Source organism: Danio aesculapii, chromosome 10 (assembly GCF_903798145.1).
Source record: "Danio aesculapii chromosome 10, fDanAes4.1, whole genome shotgun sequence".
Taxonomy (NCBI): domain Eukaryota; kingdom Metazoa; phylum Chordata; class Actinopteri; order Cypriniformes; family Danionidae; genus Danio; species Danio aesculapii.
Window position 1 is genome coordinate 19342025 of NC_079444.1, and position 19157 is coordinate 19361181.

General features: G+C 38.1%; 1 protein-coding gene across 1 annotated transcript; it reads right to left on the reverse strand.

Annotated features, from left to right (window-relative positions):
* Positions 1-15949: 15949 nt before the first annotated feature.
* On the reverse strand, positions 15950-18906 carry ccl19b (chemokine (C-C motif) ligand 19b). Its single transcript, XM_056467026.1, has 4 exons — positions 18772-18906; positions 16589-16709; positions 16368-16495; positions 15950-15997 (listed from the first exon to the last, which is right to left on the reverse strand). The coding sequence occupies exons 1-4, from the start codon at positions 18842-18844 to the stop codon at positions 15975-15977; spliced, it is 345 nt and encodes a 114-aa protein (XP_056323001.1). The 5' UTR covers positions 18845-18906; the 3' UTR covers positions 15950-15974.
* Between the last annotated feature and the right edge of the window lie 251 nt (positions 18907-19157).

The following is a 19157-nucleotide window of genomic DNA, read 5'->3' on the forward strand; positions in this document are numbered from 1 at the left end:
AAAACTTATTGTCTTTCTATTCTTTCTTTCTATGAAAGCATCCGTTCAGGTTTTTCTGTGAAATATTAACATGATGCTCACAAGGGTGACTCACCTCTGAAACACATTTTAGCTTCTCATTTCAGACTTCTTTTCGAGTGTAGCGAGATCATTCGTCTGGTGGGGAGTAAAAACACTGACCCACGGTTACCTGGACTGAATCGAAAAAAGTCTTTTATTTTGGTTCAAAACATGTCAAGTATTGCTCTGAGAAGACATTTTGGTGTGTTTGATCACATTCAGAGGCTGCGAAGTTCAAAACTGACAGAAATTCAAGCAGTGAAAGACTGAAACTGTTAATGTGATGCTAGGTTAAAGCTTTAGCTGAACTGTGATACAACTCACATACTGTATTATCCCTTCAAAATATATATATATATTTAGATATACAACTTAATAGATATGCACTTAAAAGTTGCTGAAGGCCAAAGCTACAGCAGCTTTTACATGTATGACTTAAATAACAGCTACGTTTAGCCAGATGCTAACACTTACAAGGAAATACAAAACAAATGACACAAGAAGCAACCCAGCAAGCATTTTTTTATTTTGAAAAGATCTCTAATAGATGTCTAATAGGCATCTAAACATCTTAGCTAAAACAAAGCTACATTTTGGCTGTCAGTGAAAATCTAATAGACGTCTAAGAATAGGCCAAAACTAGACTAGTCATCAAACAAACAGAAATGAATGACTACACATATAAAGTCTGTGTAATCTGTCTATTTGATGACTAGTCTAGTTTTGGGCTATTCTTAGATGTCTATTGTTTTAGCCAAGCTGTCTACGTTTAGATGTCTATTAGATGTCTATTAAACACAAAGTTGTTTGTTGGCAACTGTGTGATGGTTGTACATTACACCTAGAAATGGAAATCATAATGGACTTTGAACTGAATGATTCAGTTTGTTTTCCTGATTTTAATTCCAGTTGTACCAGTAGTAATATATAAATATATAATATTCATAAGAGTCATTTGAGATTCATTTGTTTATGAATCAGACTACATTACTCTGTATGTTTGGTGTTATGTGTAACGAACACTAGCTAACAACAAGCTCTCATTTCCATTTTAACTTACAAAACTATTGACCTTATTCTTCAATGCTGAAGTGTGCTAGTATTTGTGATTGGTTTAGAACTTCTCATTCAGCTGTTCTTTCCTTCATTACGTCCTTTGTTCATTCGTTTGTTCATTCCTTCATTCCTTGGTTTGTCCTTCCTTGAATCCTTCCTTCATTCATTTGGTCCTTCCTTCCTTCATCAGTTTGGTACTTCTTTCCTTCATTCGGTCCTTCCTTCCATTCCATGTTTGGTCCTTCCTTCATCCGGCCCTTCCCTCCATTCTTCATTCGTTCTCTTTAGTGATTGTTTAAAGCTGTTTGGTGATTTCCCATGTCTTGATGTTGTTCAGTATGATGTGATTTACTTTCTATGTGTGATTTGATTGGACAGGAATCGCAGGACGGATTTTTCTACTTTAGTAATCCCCATAGACAAGAAAGAAATAAAGTAGTGACTGCAGATTGAAAAAAACTACTCCTTTACAGTAACTGGAGTATTTGTAATTTGCACCACTGCATGTTAGTGAAAATTGTATTGAATATGAATTTCGGAGAATGTCTGATAAGTAACATTTATTAGTGATTCATTGATGTTTTCTGTTTATTTACACATAAACTGCATTATGAGACCTTGATCTTTGCTCTGACTGTTTTTTATGTCAAACATTTAACAAAGTGGCTTTTATTGACATTTTAGTAGTTTCAAATTACATATTGGAGTTATGAAAACTACAAAAACAGGTCAACGAGCTGCCAGTACTTTTTCTGTTATTTCTACTAACATTGTTTTCATATACGTGCTATTTTGAAACATATGCTGAAGTGTACTTGTCCTACTAGACATACTTGTAGTGTTTACTATAAGTAAGTGAACTGGGCGTCTCTTGACCAGTGTGGTGCATTAGCACACATGCAGGGGAGTCCAGCATCTGTACTGAATGATCTGACCCCACAGGCTTCATCCATTAGCTCTAATGTGCTTCGCTAGTCCATTTAGCCTGCTCACCCCCACCCCCACACTCGCTCCATCTCTCTCTCTCTCTTTCCCTGATCATTTTCTCGCTCCATCTGACTTCTCCTCCAGGATACAGAGAGAGAAAACAGAGACCGGCTCTTTTTTTCTCTCCTGGGTCTGTGGAGTCTGGAAGACTGAAAGAGTGGGAGAGAGAGAAAAGACAGAAACAAAAGGAGATTCTGAAAGGATGTTCAAGCCTAAACTCGACTCAAAGAGCAAAGAAAGAAGAAAAACTGGAGAAAAAATAGACTACAGAGGCTGTTTAGAGGCCAGGAAAGTCAGAAGCAAGCCACCCTTAAAGGAACAGATCACCCAAAAAATCTCTGTCTGTCTGTCTGTCTATCATTCTATTTTTCTGTCAGTGCATCCATCCATCATTCTATTTTGTGTCTGTCTGTCTGTCTGTCTGTCTGTCTGTCTGTCTGTCGTCTGTCTGTTTTTCTGTCAGTGCATCCATCCATCATTCTATTTTCTGTCTGTCTGTCTGTCTGTCTGTCTGTCTGTCTGTCTGTCTGTCTGTCTGTCTGTCTGTCTGTCTGTCTGTGTTTGTCCATCCATTGTCTGTCATTCTGTTTTTCTGTGAGTGTATCCTTCCATCATTCGTCTTTGTGTTTGTATGTCTGTCTGTCCATCTTTCTATGTATTTTTTTCTGTCTGCCTCCTTGTTCTTCTATGTATTTGTCTGTCTGTTCTCTATCTGTCTGTCTGTATGTCTGTCTGTACATCTGTCTGTCTGTCATTCAGTTTTTCTGTCAGTGTATCCATCCATCATTCTTCTTTGTATTTGTCTGTCTGTCTGTCTGTCTGTCTGTCTGTCTGTTTGTTTGTCTTTCTATGTACTTGTCTTTTCTGTCTGTCTGCCCATTCTTCTTTGTATTTGTCTGTCAGTCCTCTGTCTGTCTGTCTGTCTGTCCATTCTTCTATGTATTTGTCTGTCTGTTCTCTGTTGGTCTGTTTGTTTGTCTGTCTGCCCATTCTTCAATGTACTTGTCTGTCTGTCCTTTTTCTGTCTGTCTATCTTTCTGTCTGTCTGTTTTGTCCTTTTATGTATTTGTCTGTGTGTCCTCTGTCTTTGTCAGTCTGTCTGTCTATGTCTGTCCATTCTTCGTGAAGTTTTCAAACTAATTTCGAGAGGAGCACGTGATATGATTGACCGCAGCTGGCCACTCATTTACATTCACTAGTTAGCCAATCAGATTAACCCCAACTCACTATAAGTAGCCTAGCTAGAACTACTCTCTTATCTTCGTTTTCCGAAGAAACTAACGACAAGTCCGCTCCAGCTCTTCCGAAAGCTACTCACGGACAAACCAACCTCCTACTATTTTTAATCATCATCATCATCATATCGTCGTCAACTACAACGAAAACAACAACAACAACAACAACAACAACGGAGGCGACGGAGATCACAACAGCGCAGCAACGGGCAAGAAAGAAAGCTCCGCGCTCCCTGAAACATCAGCCCCATCTCAACAACACCCAGCTCAGCCTGGAAGTCTGCCCGAGACTGAGGCTCCAGTAAGAGGCCAAAGGCCTAGCTACTCCAGCCGGAGCACAATGTTTTATACAATCCTCATCTCCCGCTACTTCAAACCGCCACGTACCTTCTCCAGCGTCATCCTACGTCTCTCGTATCCAACAAACGACAGTCACAGAACTCCTCCAAACTCCTAGACGCCGGAACCACAAATTCCATACTGCTGCAATAAACCCGAAAAGACCTTACGAATCCACGTCTTCACTGACTCCGCCCCCCTAGGACATTACAACCACACGCTCCTGCACGCCCCCTAAACACTACGTACTACAGCCTACAACACTGCGCCACCCCAGGCCACCAAAGAAAGCCCTAAAGCAATCTCGGAATCTCCCGGACAATAACGCAACTCTTCTAGCCTGCAGCTCCCCAATCCAGTGCAAACTCCAGCCCTCCTCTTCCAGCAATCCTTACCACTCAAAACCCTCTTCAAGGAGAACCCTCGCCAAATCTCCTACATTAACCAGCTCATAAGAATTTTCCACCCTAAGATCCACCGGCTACGTACCCGCCCATCTTCCCTGCTAAAGACAGTATCACAGCTCTCCCTCCTCTCACTTCTACACACTTGCTACTACTGCGGCGACACGCACGCCGTCAGCCAAGTCTAAAGAAACAAATTACTTGTCAACATTTAAATCTTTATACTGTTTTACGTTTGCACCCTGACCTAATTTTTCTGAATTTCTCATTCCAGGTCTGTATAATGGATCCAAGCCCGGTATCTTGGCGCTCCCTTCCCAGCCCTTCACCAACGCTGAACCAGAAATCACAGAACTATTATAGAGAAAGAGATCGACAATAAATTCATGTTCGATCCCCTCATTCTTGCTGCGTCAAGCACATTCACATTAGCCCTACTGAAATGGGCATTAGAACGTTTCTAAAAACGTCTAATAACGGATCTTTCATCTTATAATTCCGCCTTTTTCAGCACTATTCACCACGCCGAACGAAGATGCCTTAATTACCACGCCATAAACCAAGAAATCTCTTTAATTAATCTAATCTGCTGCAAGCTTGGCTCGCAGTCGACATCACCCCCGCCTTTTAAGTCATTCCTGATATCTGGTATCTCTGATTTCTGGCATTAATCAGACAATACAATTCTACTTCGCAGTCTGTCTAACATTCGGACGCAGAAGTAACCACATTTATACTTCAGAAAATATTTGCGGGATTCTCGCCAATAACTACGGCGTTCGCACGTAGTTCATCTACTAGATGTTTACACGTATCTCTTAGTGACAGAGATATAAGTTCTGAAGATATAATATATCTGAAGATATAAGAAAATTTAGTGACAAGTCTTTCTAATATTGGCATTTCCATCATGGAAGAACCTCCGGCTCAAGCACTTCTATAAAAATTCCTAAGCATCAATTTGGATTCGCAGAATTGCATACATGCATGCATACCTAAACAAATATATTGAAATTTAGTTCCCTTGTATATTCTTGAAGAGAAAAGATTGCGCTAAGCACAAACTGTCCATTTTAGGACATCAAAACTCACACGCGCATTATCCTGCAGGGACGCCTTTTCGTCACTCACCTCCTTCAACTCGCAGCATCAGTCCCCGGATTAGATGAGAATATATCTCTATCCGATCTCGGCCATAACACTCGTCGCGCACCGGAGGCACCGCTCAGAGCGGCGACGGGGTGCGCACATGACAAGGGAAAAGAGTCCTGAATTGTGACTAGGCACTGCGGACAGCCCCCGACGCGCACCCTGATAGAACATATGTTCAGAATCCTAAATGCATGGCGCAACGCAGCACGTCACCGAACAGCGCTTAGGCGTGCGACCGGCTTATGCTTTCCTTCCTAAGCGCTGGAATTGCTGCCCACTCATTCATAAACGATCCAATTTCATACTCAGTTCATATCTTTAATACACAGACGCCGCCCCCGCCGTAGGCTTAGAGGGATGTTATCAGGACTGCCGACGCGCTACCAACGGACCATATCGCGGAGAAATTAAGTCCGCCTCCAAAATTCTCAATTACTGTTACAATGAAGCCGCTGTCCACTGCACTAACAAAGGCGTTATCATTATCATTATCACAACTGTTGTACATGTTCCTAATTATATAAGGAAATTGCTGATTCCATTTCTTGCTTTTGTTTCTAGAAACTGGTACCAGAAGCAGAGCCGCACCTGACCTCATCCCTCCTTTGAAGATGACATTCCCACATACATGATTTGCATCAACACCCATAAATACATTTTAGGAAGTAACCCCAGAAAGGATACCTATCCTTGCATACAGATCACACTCTAGATGCAATGTTTATTGTTTTTATGAGTTTCTCAGATGTTGTGAAATTACAGTAACATCTAATTTGATCCCAACATCCACCCCACCATCACAGATCTAACTTTGATTGATGAGGAAACTATCAATCAAGATAAACAGATCAATCCAGAAAGGATAATGCATCTACATATTCAATATTCCCTCCCCCACAAGCCATTCCAAATACTCCTAGCATACATACACTATAAGAAATGCTAAGCTTAAGTCCCCCTGCCCCCCCTTTTTTCACAGATGACTCACACCACCCAGTGACACGCTTTTGGTTCCAAAAACACATCAAAGCAGTCCTCCACCATTCAGGCTTCCCACCAGGATCATACTCCAGTCACTCATTCAGAATAGGAGCCGCCACCACAGCTGCACACAAAGGGCTATCTCAACAACACAAACAAACACTAGGAAGGTGGTCTTCCGACGCCTTCAAATCCTACATTCGACTCAGTCATAGCCATCTAAAGGAAGCCCAAAGGACCCTCACCAGCAGACACCTTAAACCCAGCGGCCAAGGGCACGAGCCCAATCCAGGGATAAGCCTAGACACAGCCATCCCAGCTCCCAGAGGGCTGAGGAGCTCCTCAGCCACCCAAGGGCGCGGGCACGACCCAGCCACCTAACCCTCCTTTCTTCCTTCTGGCTCTGAGTCGCACTCAGCTTTCTCTCCCTATTCACGCACCTAACTCCAGCAGGAGTTTTTCCCGCCCAGGCACCCCCTGTCACTCCGCCCCCCCCTGGCCGCTGCCACAGAAGTCTTCACCACCCCTCCACCTTTCCCTGACTTCTGTAGGACCCTGCCCCCCACATGGCTCTGACTCCCGCAGGAGTGTTACCCCGAGCTTCGGTTCCCGCAGGAATCATCTCACAGCCCCTCCCCCAACCCTAGCTTTTACATATTATAAGTCATTTTAACATGACATATAATATTGCCTTTTATTTTTCTCTCTGTTTGATTTTATTTATATAAATTCATATCTATATGCACCCACGCATATAAATATTAATTTATATATAGCGCTGCCACCATCACGCTCTGTTCCCGCAGGAACACCCCCAGAGCACCAATTCTGCCCGTCACCCTCCAGCAGGAGTCTTCACCTCCCCCTCATCTCTCCCGACTCCTACTGGAGCTGGCCAAAATAGCTCAACCAACCCCGAGCTGTGACACGAGCACGAGTCACGTCACCAACCCTCCCCGGCCCTAGCTCATTTTATTTTCTTATACATTTATTTTACACATTTACCTTTCATTTATTTTATTTAATTTATATATATGTATATATATATGCACCCTCGCATATAAATATACATTTATATATAGTGCCGTCACCCTCAAGCTCTAACTCCCGCAGGAGTGGTCCCGAGCATCGACCCCCGCAGGGGTCATCGCCCAACTGCCATTCACCCTTCAGCTGGGGCATTCACCTGCCCTTCCTCTTCCCGACTCCAGCTGGAGATGGCAAATACAGCTCTATCTCCCGCAGGAGTGTCCAGGAGCTTCGACTCCCGCAGGAGTCCAAAAAAAAAAATTGCCCCCCCCCAAGGCACTAGATTACCCCATTATATATTTATATATCTATATATTTTCCATATGTACATATATATTTATATATAGCGCTGCCACCTCCCAGCTCTATCTCCGCAAGGAGTGTTCCTTGAGCAATTCACTCCTTTGGAGTCCATGCCCCACCCCAGCCCCCTTCACCCCCACTATCCAGCTGGAGTCCTCACTTGCCCTTCCCCATTTTTACTACCCCAGCAGGATTCCTGTCCACCCCATGGCTCTAACCCCCACAGGGGTCTCCCAGAGTCTATACTCCCGCAGGAGTATTCATAGCCCACGCCAACCCTGCTCGGGCTCCCGCAGGAGTCTGTATCACCCTTTGCTCCCACAGGAGCCCCCTTTACCTTTCCTTCTGAAAAACCACTATATCCAGCAGCCGGATATAGCCATCCAAGCCTTTTGGGGAGTTTCTTCGAATACACGGCTGCTGTCCCGAGTCTCCTGCATTTTGGGGAGCTCTCGAGAACCACCTGATCTCGTACTCCCCGCATATGCTCTATGGACCAGGCGGGAGCCCTGGGCTCACCTATCTCCGAGCTCAGGGTTCTCTCCCGGGACAGCATGCCAAACCTGCTAACAGTTGTCAAACAATATCTAAGTGTGAACTCTTGAAGTGAAGTTTTCAAACTAATTTCGAGAGGAGCACGTGATATGATTGACCGCAGCTGGCCACTCATTTACATTCACTAGTTAGCCAATCAGATTAACCCCAACTCACTATAAGTAGCCTAGCTAGAACTACTCTCTTATCTTCGTTTTCCGAAGAAACCCCCCATCCACCCCTTCTCCTCCTTTTCTTCCTCTTACCACGGGGAGCTCTCGAGAACCACCTGATCTCGTACTCCCCGCATATGCTCTATGGACCAGGCGGGAGCCCTGGGCTCACCTATCTCCGAGCTCAGGGTTCTCTCCCGGGACAGCATGCCAAACCTGCTAACAGTTGTCAAACAATATCTAAGTGTGAACTCTTGAATATGTATTTGTCTGTCTGTCTGTCTATCCGTTCTTCTATGTATTTGTTTGTGTGTCCTCTGTCTCTGTCAGTGTTTGTCTATTCGTTCTTATTTGTATTTGTCTGTCTGTTTTCTGTCTGTGTGTTTGTCTGTCTATCTATTTTTCTATGTATTTGTCTGTCTACCCCCTATCTGTCTGTTTATCCTTCAATGTATTTGTCTGTCTGTCCACTTGTCTGTCTGTCTGTCTGTCTGTCTGTCTGTCTTCCCATTCTTCTATGTATTTGTCTGTCTGTCCTCTATATGTCTGTCTGTCTGTCTGCCCCTTCTATGTATTTGTCCTATAGCATCTAGCATCTGTTGTTTCCTCTATGCATTTGTCTCTCCATCTGTCCGTCTGTCTGTCATTTTTCTGTCTGTACTTCTGGCTATTTGTCTGTCTACCCTCTATCTGTCTGTTTATCCTTCAATGTATTTATCTGTCTGTCCACTTGTCTGTCTGTCTGTCTGTCTGTCTGTCTGTCTGTCTGTCTGTCTGTCTGTCTGTCTGTCTGTCTTCCCGTTCTTCTATGTATTTGTCTGTCTGTCCTCTATCTGTCTGTCTGTCTGCCCCTTCTATGTATTTGTCCTATAGCATCTAGCATCTGTTGTTTCCTCTATGCATTTGTCTCTCCATCTGTCCGTCTGTCTGTCTGTCTGTCCATTTTATTCCATCTGTATGTCTGTCCATCTATCTATATACAGTATCTGTCCATCTGTTCATTTTTCTGTCTGTACTTCTGGCTATTTGTCTGTTTGTCCTTCTATATTCTGTCCATCCATCCATCTGTCTGACTATCTTTCCGTCCATCCACCCATCTGTCTGTTTTTTGTCTAATTGTCTGTCTATCTGTCCTTCTATTTTTCTGTCTATTTATGCAGTCTGTCTGTCTGTCTTATCTATTTTCTAATTTCTTTCCAACCATCTTTCTGTGCATCCTTCTATCTATTTGCCTGTCTGTCTGTTTGTCTGTCTGTTGGTCTGTCCAACCATTTTTTGACATCTATCTTGACTATTTTAGATGTTTGGTCCTCAACAGATTGCTGTGACATTTCTCTTCAGTATTCAGTTCATACTGTGCTGCAGGGCTACAAAGCATCCCGGGGCATCTGGATTGTGGGTTTCTGGGTATTTTTTATGTATGTGTGCACATGAGTGTGTACCACGGTCCACAGGGTAAAACATTCTCTAATCCTTCAGAAAATACTGGAATCAGCCACAGCTTCATCACACAGCTGAGAGCAACGTTCTGGATTAAAGCCCACTTGATGGATGTCACAGATTCTGCAATAAAAAACATCACCATTCCTTCCTCATATGCACATTTTCTGACAGCAGATTAGTAATATAATTGATCTTGCTTTTTTATGCGCTCAAATGACAATGGACAGGACTTCAATTTCCTCTAGGGGGAGTGATCATATAGAGCAGATTGCATGAGGTCTTAACAGTATATTACTGTATTACTGTCCGTGTGAAGTGTATTATTTTGAAATACTATGCAATTGTTGGGGATGCTAGAGATTCTAGATGCTTTAAAGAGTGCTGAATTCCCCTTCATTATAGAATAGAGGTTAAAAGCTTCCTATACAAACAATCATTTAAAGGTTATTGGCTGCTTTATAGCTCTGCAAATAATCAAATGCTGGCTGTTATATTAAATGCAGCACGTGTGTTAACATGTTTGAGTAAGATATAGAACATGAGACATACACTGTAAAACATATCAATGACAAATGAGCTAATCAAGTCTTGACAAATATGGGATTTATGTTTAACTTTTTTTATTAAAAATCATTCAAATTTATTCACTTATTTAAAATTCCACAGCGGAATGAACTGCCAACTATTCTGGCATATGTTTTAAGCAGCGGATGGCCTTCCAACCCAGTACTGGGTAGCACTCATATAACCGTTAACCATATTTAAACCTAATTTATAAAGCCTCATGAGCTGCTTTCAGTGAGTTTAATGTGATGTCAATTAATATGGCCTTTAAATTGAATTGATTCAATTTAAAAATTTAAGTTGAATCAAACCACAAATTTTTTACAGTGTAATCCAAACTGTAAAATGCATTTATTTAAAAAAAGTGAGCAAATCTGGTGACAAATGTAACGGATTTTTGTTGCAACTTAAAAATATTAAGTTCACTTAACTTAATTGTTATAATTATGCACATAGTTCATTTACATTCATTATTTTAAAGGGTACCTATTTTACCCCTTTTTTTAAATAGGGTAATTATTTTGTGTCTCCAGAATGTGTCTGTAAAGTTTCAGCTCAAAACACACATCAGATTATTTATTACAGATTTCAGAATATTGGGATTGTCTCTTCTGAACACAATGCTGTTTTTGTTCTCCCCGCCCACCATTCCCACGTGCCTGTCAGAGTGTGTCTCCATCTCCTGCAGCGTCAGATAAACAGCACAGTGACAGACATGAAGAAAACAGATCTCACATAACGTTTTTGAGAAAGACTAAGATCTTTCCCAATGCTTATTTGATGTATTTGTTGTAGAGTTAATTCAAGCCTTTTAGCAACGATGTCACACACAATGTCATTACAAAGTTCCCAAACACACAAAGCGGACACACACAGCATTCGCGTTTAACTTTGCATTGTTTTTGCACAACAAATGTGACAGGATACATGTTAATATCCACTGCTGAATTATTTTTAAAAATTCAGCAAAATTTGGATGAGAAACACAGGAGAATCCATTTTTGCTGCATTAAAGTATTTTTTAGTATAATCAATATATATATATATATATATATATATATATATTTTTTTTTTTTTTTTTTTTTTTTTTTTTAATCTGTGAAAGTATGAACGTAAAATCTTATATCGTTGTGATCACCGTCTTCTAGGCTAAAAGATGAAACCATTCCGAAAGCTATAAAACACACACAGTGACTGCTAGCCAGTTTTGAGGAAAACATGACACAGCGGGATTAGTTGTAACAGGGTGTTAAGCCACACACTATTGGACACCAATTAAACAAACCAAATTTTTTTTTTTAATTTTGAGTGTAATGTTGAGAACTTTTTAAATAAAATATGTTTTTTTTAATAGAAAATATAATTTTAATATAAAAAAATATTTTATTGTTAGTAATGCAAATTAATGCATTGTATAATAATGGATAAATAGATAATAATGCAAATAGATTCAAATGTGTTTATCCAATAAACAAATAAATACATAAACATACTGTGCTGTGTAGAATAAAAAAAGAAATGAGCCAATTATTGAGGAAATATCAACCCAGTCTCATGGCAATTCGTAACTTTTTGATTTAGTGGCTAATTCGTATGAATTCGTACGATTAAGTACGATTTGCTCATCCCCCAATGACGGTTGGGTTTACGAGTGAGGTTAGGTGCCACGCCTCCTTTTTAAAATCGTACAATTTCGGACGACTGAACTTGTACAAATTCGTACGAATTAGCCACTAAACTGACAAAACGTAAAATACTTACGTTTTCTCGTGAGATCAGGCTGGAAATATAGCTACTATTTAAAGGAACAGAAATTCAATTAACTGTGAGAAATCTGCCTTTATAAGCATGTTACAACTAACCCTCTGTCTGTTACAACTTGCCCCGCAGGTGGGGTAAATAGTAACATTTTTGCTCCTGGTACATTTGGCAATACTGCACAAAAACCATAGGTCCGGCGATCATAATTCCAGTGCTCATTTGTAGGAGAGGCTTGTGTGTTATTGGTGAAAAAAAAAGTAGTTTGTCTAACACCATTACTTTGTTCATTATTTGACCAAAGCCAAAAAGTATTACTTTGTGCCCCTCTCACCCCTATACCACACACAGTTCTGTCAAAACAGCTTACAATTTTATATTATAGTTGCCCTCTAAGGCACTCAATTTAAGTAAAACTCAAATTAAAGTCAACTCAAAGTAAAGTCAATTAATCCCCTTTTACAGAGCACACAGCTTCTTAAAAAATACTTACAAAAAATGTTTGTTACTTTGAGTTTATGAATCCACTGCCCTGCTCTCAGTTGTGGGAGAACTGAGACTCAGAAAAGCTGCTTCTAAATCTTCAATCAATGCTCATCTTGCTGGATTTGTCTGCTGCTTTTACACAATGAACATCAAATTCTCTTGGCAACCCTCTAGACAATGGGCGTCTCAGGGATCACACTCCAGTGCCTCAGCTCTTAGGCAGGTAATTCAAGGTGTATTAGAGGGCCGAAGTATTCAAGCTGCACCATCTTGCTGGGGTGCTTCGGGGTTCGGTTTTTGGGCTGTTTCTAGTCTTCATTTACATGGCACTACTTGGGTCTGTTAATCAAAAACATTGCTTTTCCAACCATTGTTAGGCTGGTGACACCTCCTAACCAAATGATCCAACAATTGCTGCCCAGATATTAGCATAGGGGTGGATTTAACCAATAAGCGAGGTAAGTGGCCACTTAGGGCCCCAGGAAATCTGGGAGCCCCCAATAAATATCTAGAAATATAAATTATACCAATTAATTATATATAACATTGTTTTCTACCATATTTTTTATGGGGAGAGTTACAAATACAATTTTAACATAATCAACTAATATTTAGTATACAATCAGATATAATATTATTATAATAATGTAATGTTATGTAAGAATAATAATATTACAAAATAATATATCCATCATGGAACAGTCCAGTAATCAAAATGTTAAAAAAATATTTATTATTTTTAGTTGTAAATTCATTTTAAGAAAACTAATCACTTAAAATGTAGAGATGGCATTATTTAAAATATCAAAAAAAGATTGTGTGATATATTAAAAAAAAAATAATAAATAAATAAATATATTATATATTAAAACATAAATAAAAGTAGAAAGAGATCCACTCTTTCTACTTTTATTTATGTTTTATTATATAATACATTTTTCAGGACTTTGGCCCCATGGCTAGATTTGCTTAGCACCCCAAAATCACTAAATCCGCCCCTGATTAGCATGTCTGACAGATATGTCCTGCTGAATGAAGAACTACCATCTTTAAATCTCTCTAAAACTGAACTGTTGGTACCTTAACATAACAACTTCAACATACAGCACATCAAGGATCACTAGAAAGGTACAGACCACATTACTGTCATGCATATTTGCTAAACTAGAACTGCAAAATGAACTTAGCCTTGTCATGGCATCAGTCTATTGTTGCTCTCTGGTGATTTGGAGTGCTTCTTTGATCATCTATACGTCGCTTTGGAGAAAACTGTCTGCTAAAGGAATAAATATAAAATATAAATATTACAGTTTTTCAGTCGCTTTGGTACATTTCTCAGATCAGAATTGAAAATTGCATAAAAGTACTGTATGTGCATTTCTCAAAACAATGTGTACAAATAGCAAAACACTATGTATTTCCTACAAAAGCCTTGCTCATAATCCTTAGTTAATCTCTCAACATTAAATTTATGTCAGTGAACATGTCAGTGCCATCAGAATGACATATCAGTGTAATGTATCAGTGTGTATGGATAAGACAGTCAAATTACTTTGTCATGTTGACAAGTGTACTCTCAAGGGGCGTTTTGAAGTAAACTATGGCAAAAAATATATATTTTTGCTGTTTGTAGGCTACTGCAATTTGTTGACATCATTGTGATACAGAAGGGAAAATAGTATCCATGAAAAAAATGTATTCTTGGTGGACATCCTGTCTCTCTTGTTGGCCTTGCCATGATGCAGATTGTATAGCAATAAGTGGTCATTTATCAAATTTTCAGACATTACAAACAATGTTAATATCAGATACAGTTGAAGTCAGAATTAATAAACCCCCTGAATTATTGACCCCCCTCAACACCCCCGCCCCACGTTTATTTTTCTCCCAATTTCAGTTTTACGCAGAGAAGATTTTTTCAACACATTTCTAAACATAATAGTTTTAATAACTCATTTCTAATAACTGATTTATTTTATCTTCGCCATGATGACAGTAAATAATATTTTACTAGATATTTTTCACGACACTTCTATTCAGCTTAAAGTGACATTTAAAGGCTTAACTAGGTTAATTAGGTTAACTAGGCAGGTTAGACTATCGAAAAAATATATAGCTTAAAGGGGCTAATAATTTTGACCTTAAGTGGTTTTTAAAAAGCTAAAAACTGCTTTTATTCTAGCCAAAATAAAACAAATAAGACTTTCTCCAGAAGAAAAAATATTATCAGACATACTGTGAAAATTTCCTTGCACTGTTAAACATCATTTAGGAATATTTGAAAAAGAAAAAAATTCAAAGGGGGTTTAATAATTCTGATTTCAACCGTATATATGGTGTAAACATGCGTATATAAATGTTTGATAATTAAATAAATGGTTTTGAGTGTGATGACTTACACTGTGAAAAAGGATTGAGAAGTAATGAAGAGTTTGGCAGTTTAAATGAGAATTGACTCATCAAATTTGATCAACAAGCCATATGCAATCATTTTTTGTCCAAATGACAAACAATTGTACTCACTGTTTGCACACATGTGTCAATGCACTTGCAATTTGCTGAAATCTGATGTGAACAATAAGCTAATTGTTCAGCGATCTAAACTTAATGTTTTGAAAAATAAAAATTTCAATCAAGAATTGAGCCAAAGCAAATGAGAGAAACTGCAACAAAAAAAAATTCTTATTTAAAAGTCAAGATTCACCTGGAATTCACCAGATTTAGAAAAATGTCTAATGGAAATGTACAGAAAAATGCATCATGAAAAATATTATGACAACTTGTTCAGCCATTTTGCATGTAAAGACTTAAATGTTAAATATTGCTGGGGGGTGAGACTATTCAACAGAGACTAAAATCATACATTTGATCAACATGACATAAGCAGTTTATAATGTAGGAAACATCAGAGAATTAATCGTTTGCATCGATGTGCAAAAGCATTTGCAACTTGCTCAAAGGAACGAGAAACTGCTTTTTTGATGTGCTCAACTGAAACAATGATCTGAGGATTGAACTGGTACTTGTGAGAATTTCAATTCTGATCTGAGAAATGGACCAAAGCCACTGAGAAAAACGGTCACAACTAATTAATGTAAATGTAGCAAAGAAAAAAAAACACAATACATTTATTTATATTTAATATGTAAAATCTTTTATTTATATTCAAAAACACAAAGTGAAAAGGTGTGGAGTGAGACAGAAAACATATTTTCAATTAATGGCTCAGGAAAAAACAATACAAAAATAGATACTTGAAAATTCACGGAAATGTTAGCTTAAAAGCTCTTCATGTAGATCGGAGAGAAAGATTCACATTTTAAAAACCGTTCATACTGGAAAAGCTTATTCCTATGGCAGTAAATTCACACTTTGACCTGTTCCGCTATACACACGTAAACCTGAGAATAAGCGTTTACTGTTATGATTGAGTGCTATTAGTTCCGACCTGGATCATCCGATGGTGCCATTCACTGCTGTCTCTGTTTCTTTCCTGCAATAAAAGAGAGCAAAAGAATATTGTGTAATGTTTAAAATGTTATTAGAATAGATTAGATTAAAAATATGATCATTTTAAATGCTTCATACAAAGAAAAACAACTACTCTGAAGTAAAACCATTGGAGTTGTGTTGCAAAATAAATGTAAAAACAACTTTTTTCTTATTCTTTGACACAAAAATGCTTAAATTTATAATAAATGTTGTCTGAAATTTACAGAATGAAACAAAAATGTCATTTTATTTAATACAAAACCAGAGAAACTAGGAATTTTCAAGTGGTATCTTTTTTCTTTATTATTTATGAACAGGGCTTTTGTGTTATTTATACAAAAAACACGATGATGAAACAGACAAACACCTACCTTTAGGTTTTCTGGGTCGTTTTTGTGCTGGTTTTTCTCTTCCCAGAATGTGGTCAATCAATTTGCTCACCCAGTTATTCCCGCTCGGAAACGGTGCGCAGAGCTTCAAGCCCTTCTTTGTGACAAATCTGTGGATATCCATATTTAAACACTTAAATATGCTAAATCCAACACACCTTGGAGTTTGTAGCACGTTTGGAAATGTGTGTAATGCGACTTACATTGTGGCAGGAATTCTGCAGCCTCCTTCTCCGGTCTGAATGGTGAAAGTCGTCACCACTTTCTGAGGGATTCGCCGGTCGCTGGTGGTTAAACAACAATCCACTGCATCATCGCCGAGAGCTGCAGGAGATAAACAGAGCGTTAAACATTAGCAACATTTACAGGCTTGTGCATTGTAAAAACATTAAAGGCATTTAGTTGATCATTTACTCATCCTCAGGCCATACAGGATGCAAAGCATTTTTTACTTCAGAAGAACATTAAAGAGGAATTTTAGCTGAAACTGTGGTGCTGGTTTATTCAAAGCCTGATGAAAGCTGATAGCCTCAAGAGGCAAGGGTATTCGTGTTTTTTGTCTGTACGGTTTTAGTTTGGTTGTTTGTTTTTTTCTGTAAAAGTGCTGGTAGATGTTGACTTTGTGTTGATTTTATCATCACAAATCACAGTTAAAGAAATCCCTTTTAATGCTCTACTAAAGGAAAGTCACCTTTAATGGCACACAGGTAAATCAATTAACAACAATTTGACTTTTTTTTTTTTTGGTGAACTGTCTATTTAAGGTAGCAAACTGCGGGAAAAAACACACTTTTTTTGTCAGACCTGTGAATTTGTGTGTGTAGATTTCAATTACAATAAAAATGTTTTCAGAAAATGAGTGTTTTCTCCTGCACTGAGCAACACATCTCCACTTCAGCAGCTCTTTAAAATGTATGATACATCTATATAAATTTAATTGTATAAAAACATTCATGTATAATTGTAATATTTATATACACTACCAGAAAATTATTCTGTTCATTAAGGCAGCATTTATTACATGTAAAACATTGTTAAATTGTTAAATATTTATTGCAATTTTTAATAACTGTTTTCTTATTGTATGTAGTTTCATGAAATTATTATAATTTCAAATTTTTCAAATATACTCCAGTCATTATTGCTTTTATTACTATAACAATTAATAATAATAATAATAATAATAATAATAATAAAAATAAGATAAATAATAATAGTTAATATTAGAGTGATTTCTGAAGGATCATGTGATTCTGAAGACTGGAGTAATGAAGCTGAAAATTCATCGTGAAAATCACTGGAATAAATTATTAAATTATAAACTACTTTTGAGCAGTAATTTCATAGTGCAATAACATTTCACAATTTTACAATTTGTACTGTATTTTTGATTAAATAAATGCAGTTTATTGGTGAGCAGGATAAGCTTATTTTAAAACATTTAAAAATCCTACTGACCCCAAACCTTTAGTCTATAGTGTATGAATGACAATTTCGCTGTTTCATATATAACTGTTTTCTGGATGTATTTACATGTACAGAGGGATTTGTTTATACATGATTTGTATGAATAATTTTTGTACATAATTTTTTACACAATTTTGTAATTCATAAAAAACATTGCATTTTATCATAATTTGGCTGATATGCATTTTTACATCATTTAATACAAAATGATTTATTACAATTTAAAACATTTATTTCTATCTAAAATCATTTTTTTCAGAATAATGTAATGATTAAAAAAAAGTTTGTAAAAAGATTCCCAAAATCCCCTGTGTAAAAAAAACATATGCCTCCAATATGTCAAATAATAAAACAACCCAGCAAGCATTTTTTGTTTTTAAAAGATGTATAATATATGTATAATAGACGTCTCAAGGCTAAATTTGGCCTGTCATAGGCTGTCAATCTAATAGACATCTAAGATAGGCCAAAACTAGACTAGTCATCAAATAAACAGAAATGAATGACTACACATATAAAGTCTCTCTAATCTGTCTATTTGACGACTAGTCTAGTTTTGGGCTATTCTTAGATGTCTATTAGACTTTCACTGACAGACCAAGTTTAGCCTTGTTTTAGCCAAGTTGTCTACATTTAGATGTCTATTAGATTTTCACTGACAGACCAAGTTTAGCCTTGTTTAAGCCAAGTTGTCAACATTTAGATGTCTATTAGACGTCTATTAAACACAAAATTGTTTGCTGGGAAATGTCTATTTTAAACTTGATATCATCCAATGTTCTGAATGCGCTAGAAATGTAGAGAAGTAGCGCAAATAGCGCATATTTAAACGTAAAAAACAGCTTGTAATACAGTAAAAAAGTTGCTTTAAAAGCGGATTAGTTTTAACCTCTTGTAGAAGGATATTGCTAAATCTCACCTGTTGTGCAGCTCCACAGACTGACACTCAGTATGAGCAGAGCACCGGCCACTATTGAGTTGGAAAGCATCATTTTGTCTCTCCGCGGGACTCTTCACCTGTGCTCCACAGAAATGAGTCTCAGCAGCGCATGCGCTCCTTTTATACGCTCCTCAGAAAACTTTCGCTTTCTTTATGCTTTTATCAACCGGGTTTACTGTAAATCCAACCAATAAACGAGCCTTTTCACCTTCATTAACTGGAAAAAAAGCAGGCTGCCAAAGGCGATCATTCAACTCAAGGGAAAGTTTCGACTTGTCTTATCGGTATCAGTGCAGCTTTATGAGAAACATGCGGTGAATGTGAATGTAGTCGTTGAAGCGGATTTTGCTTGAGGGAACAGATTG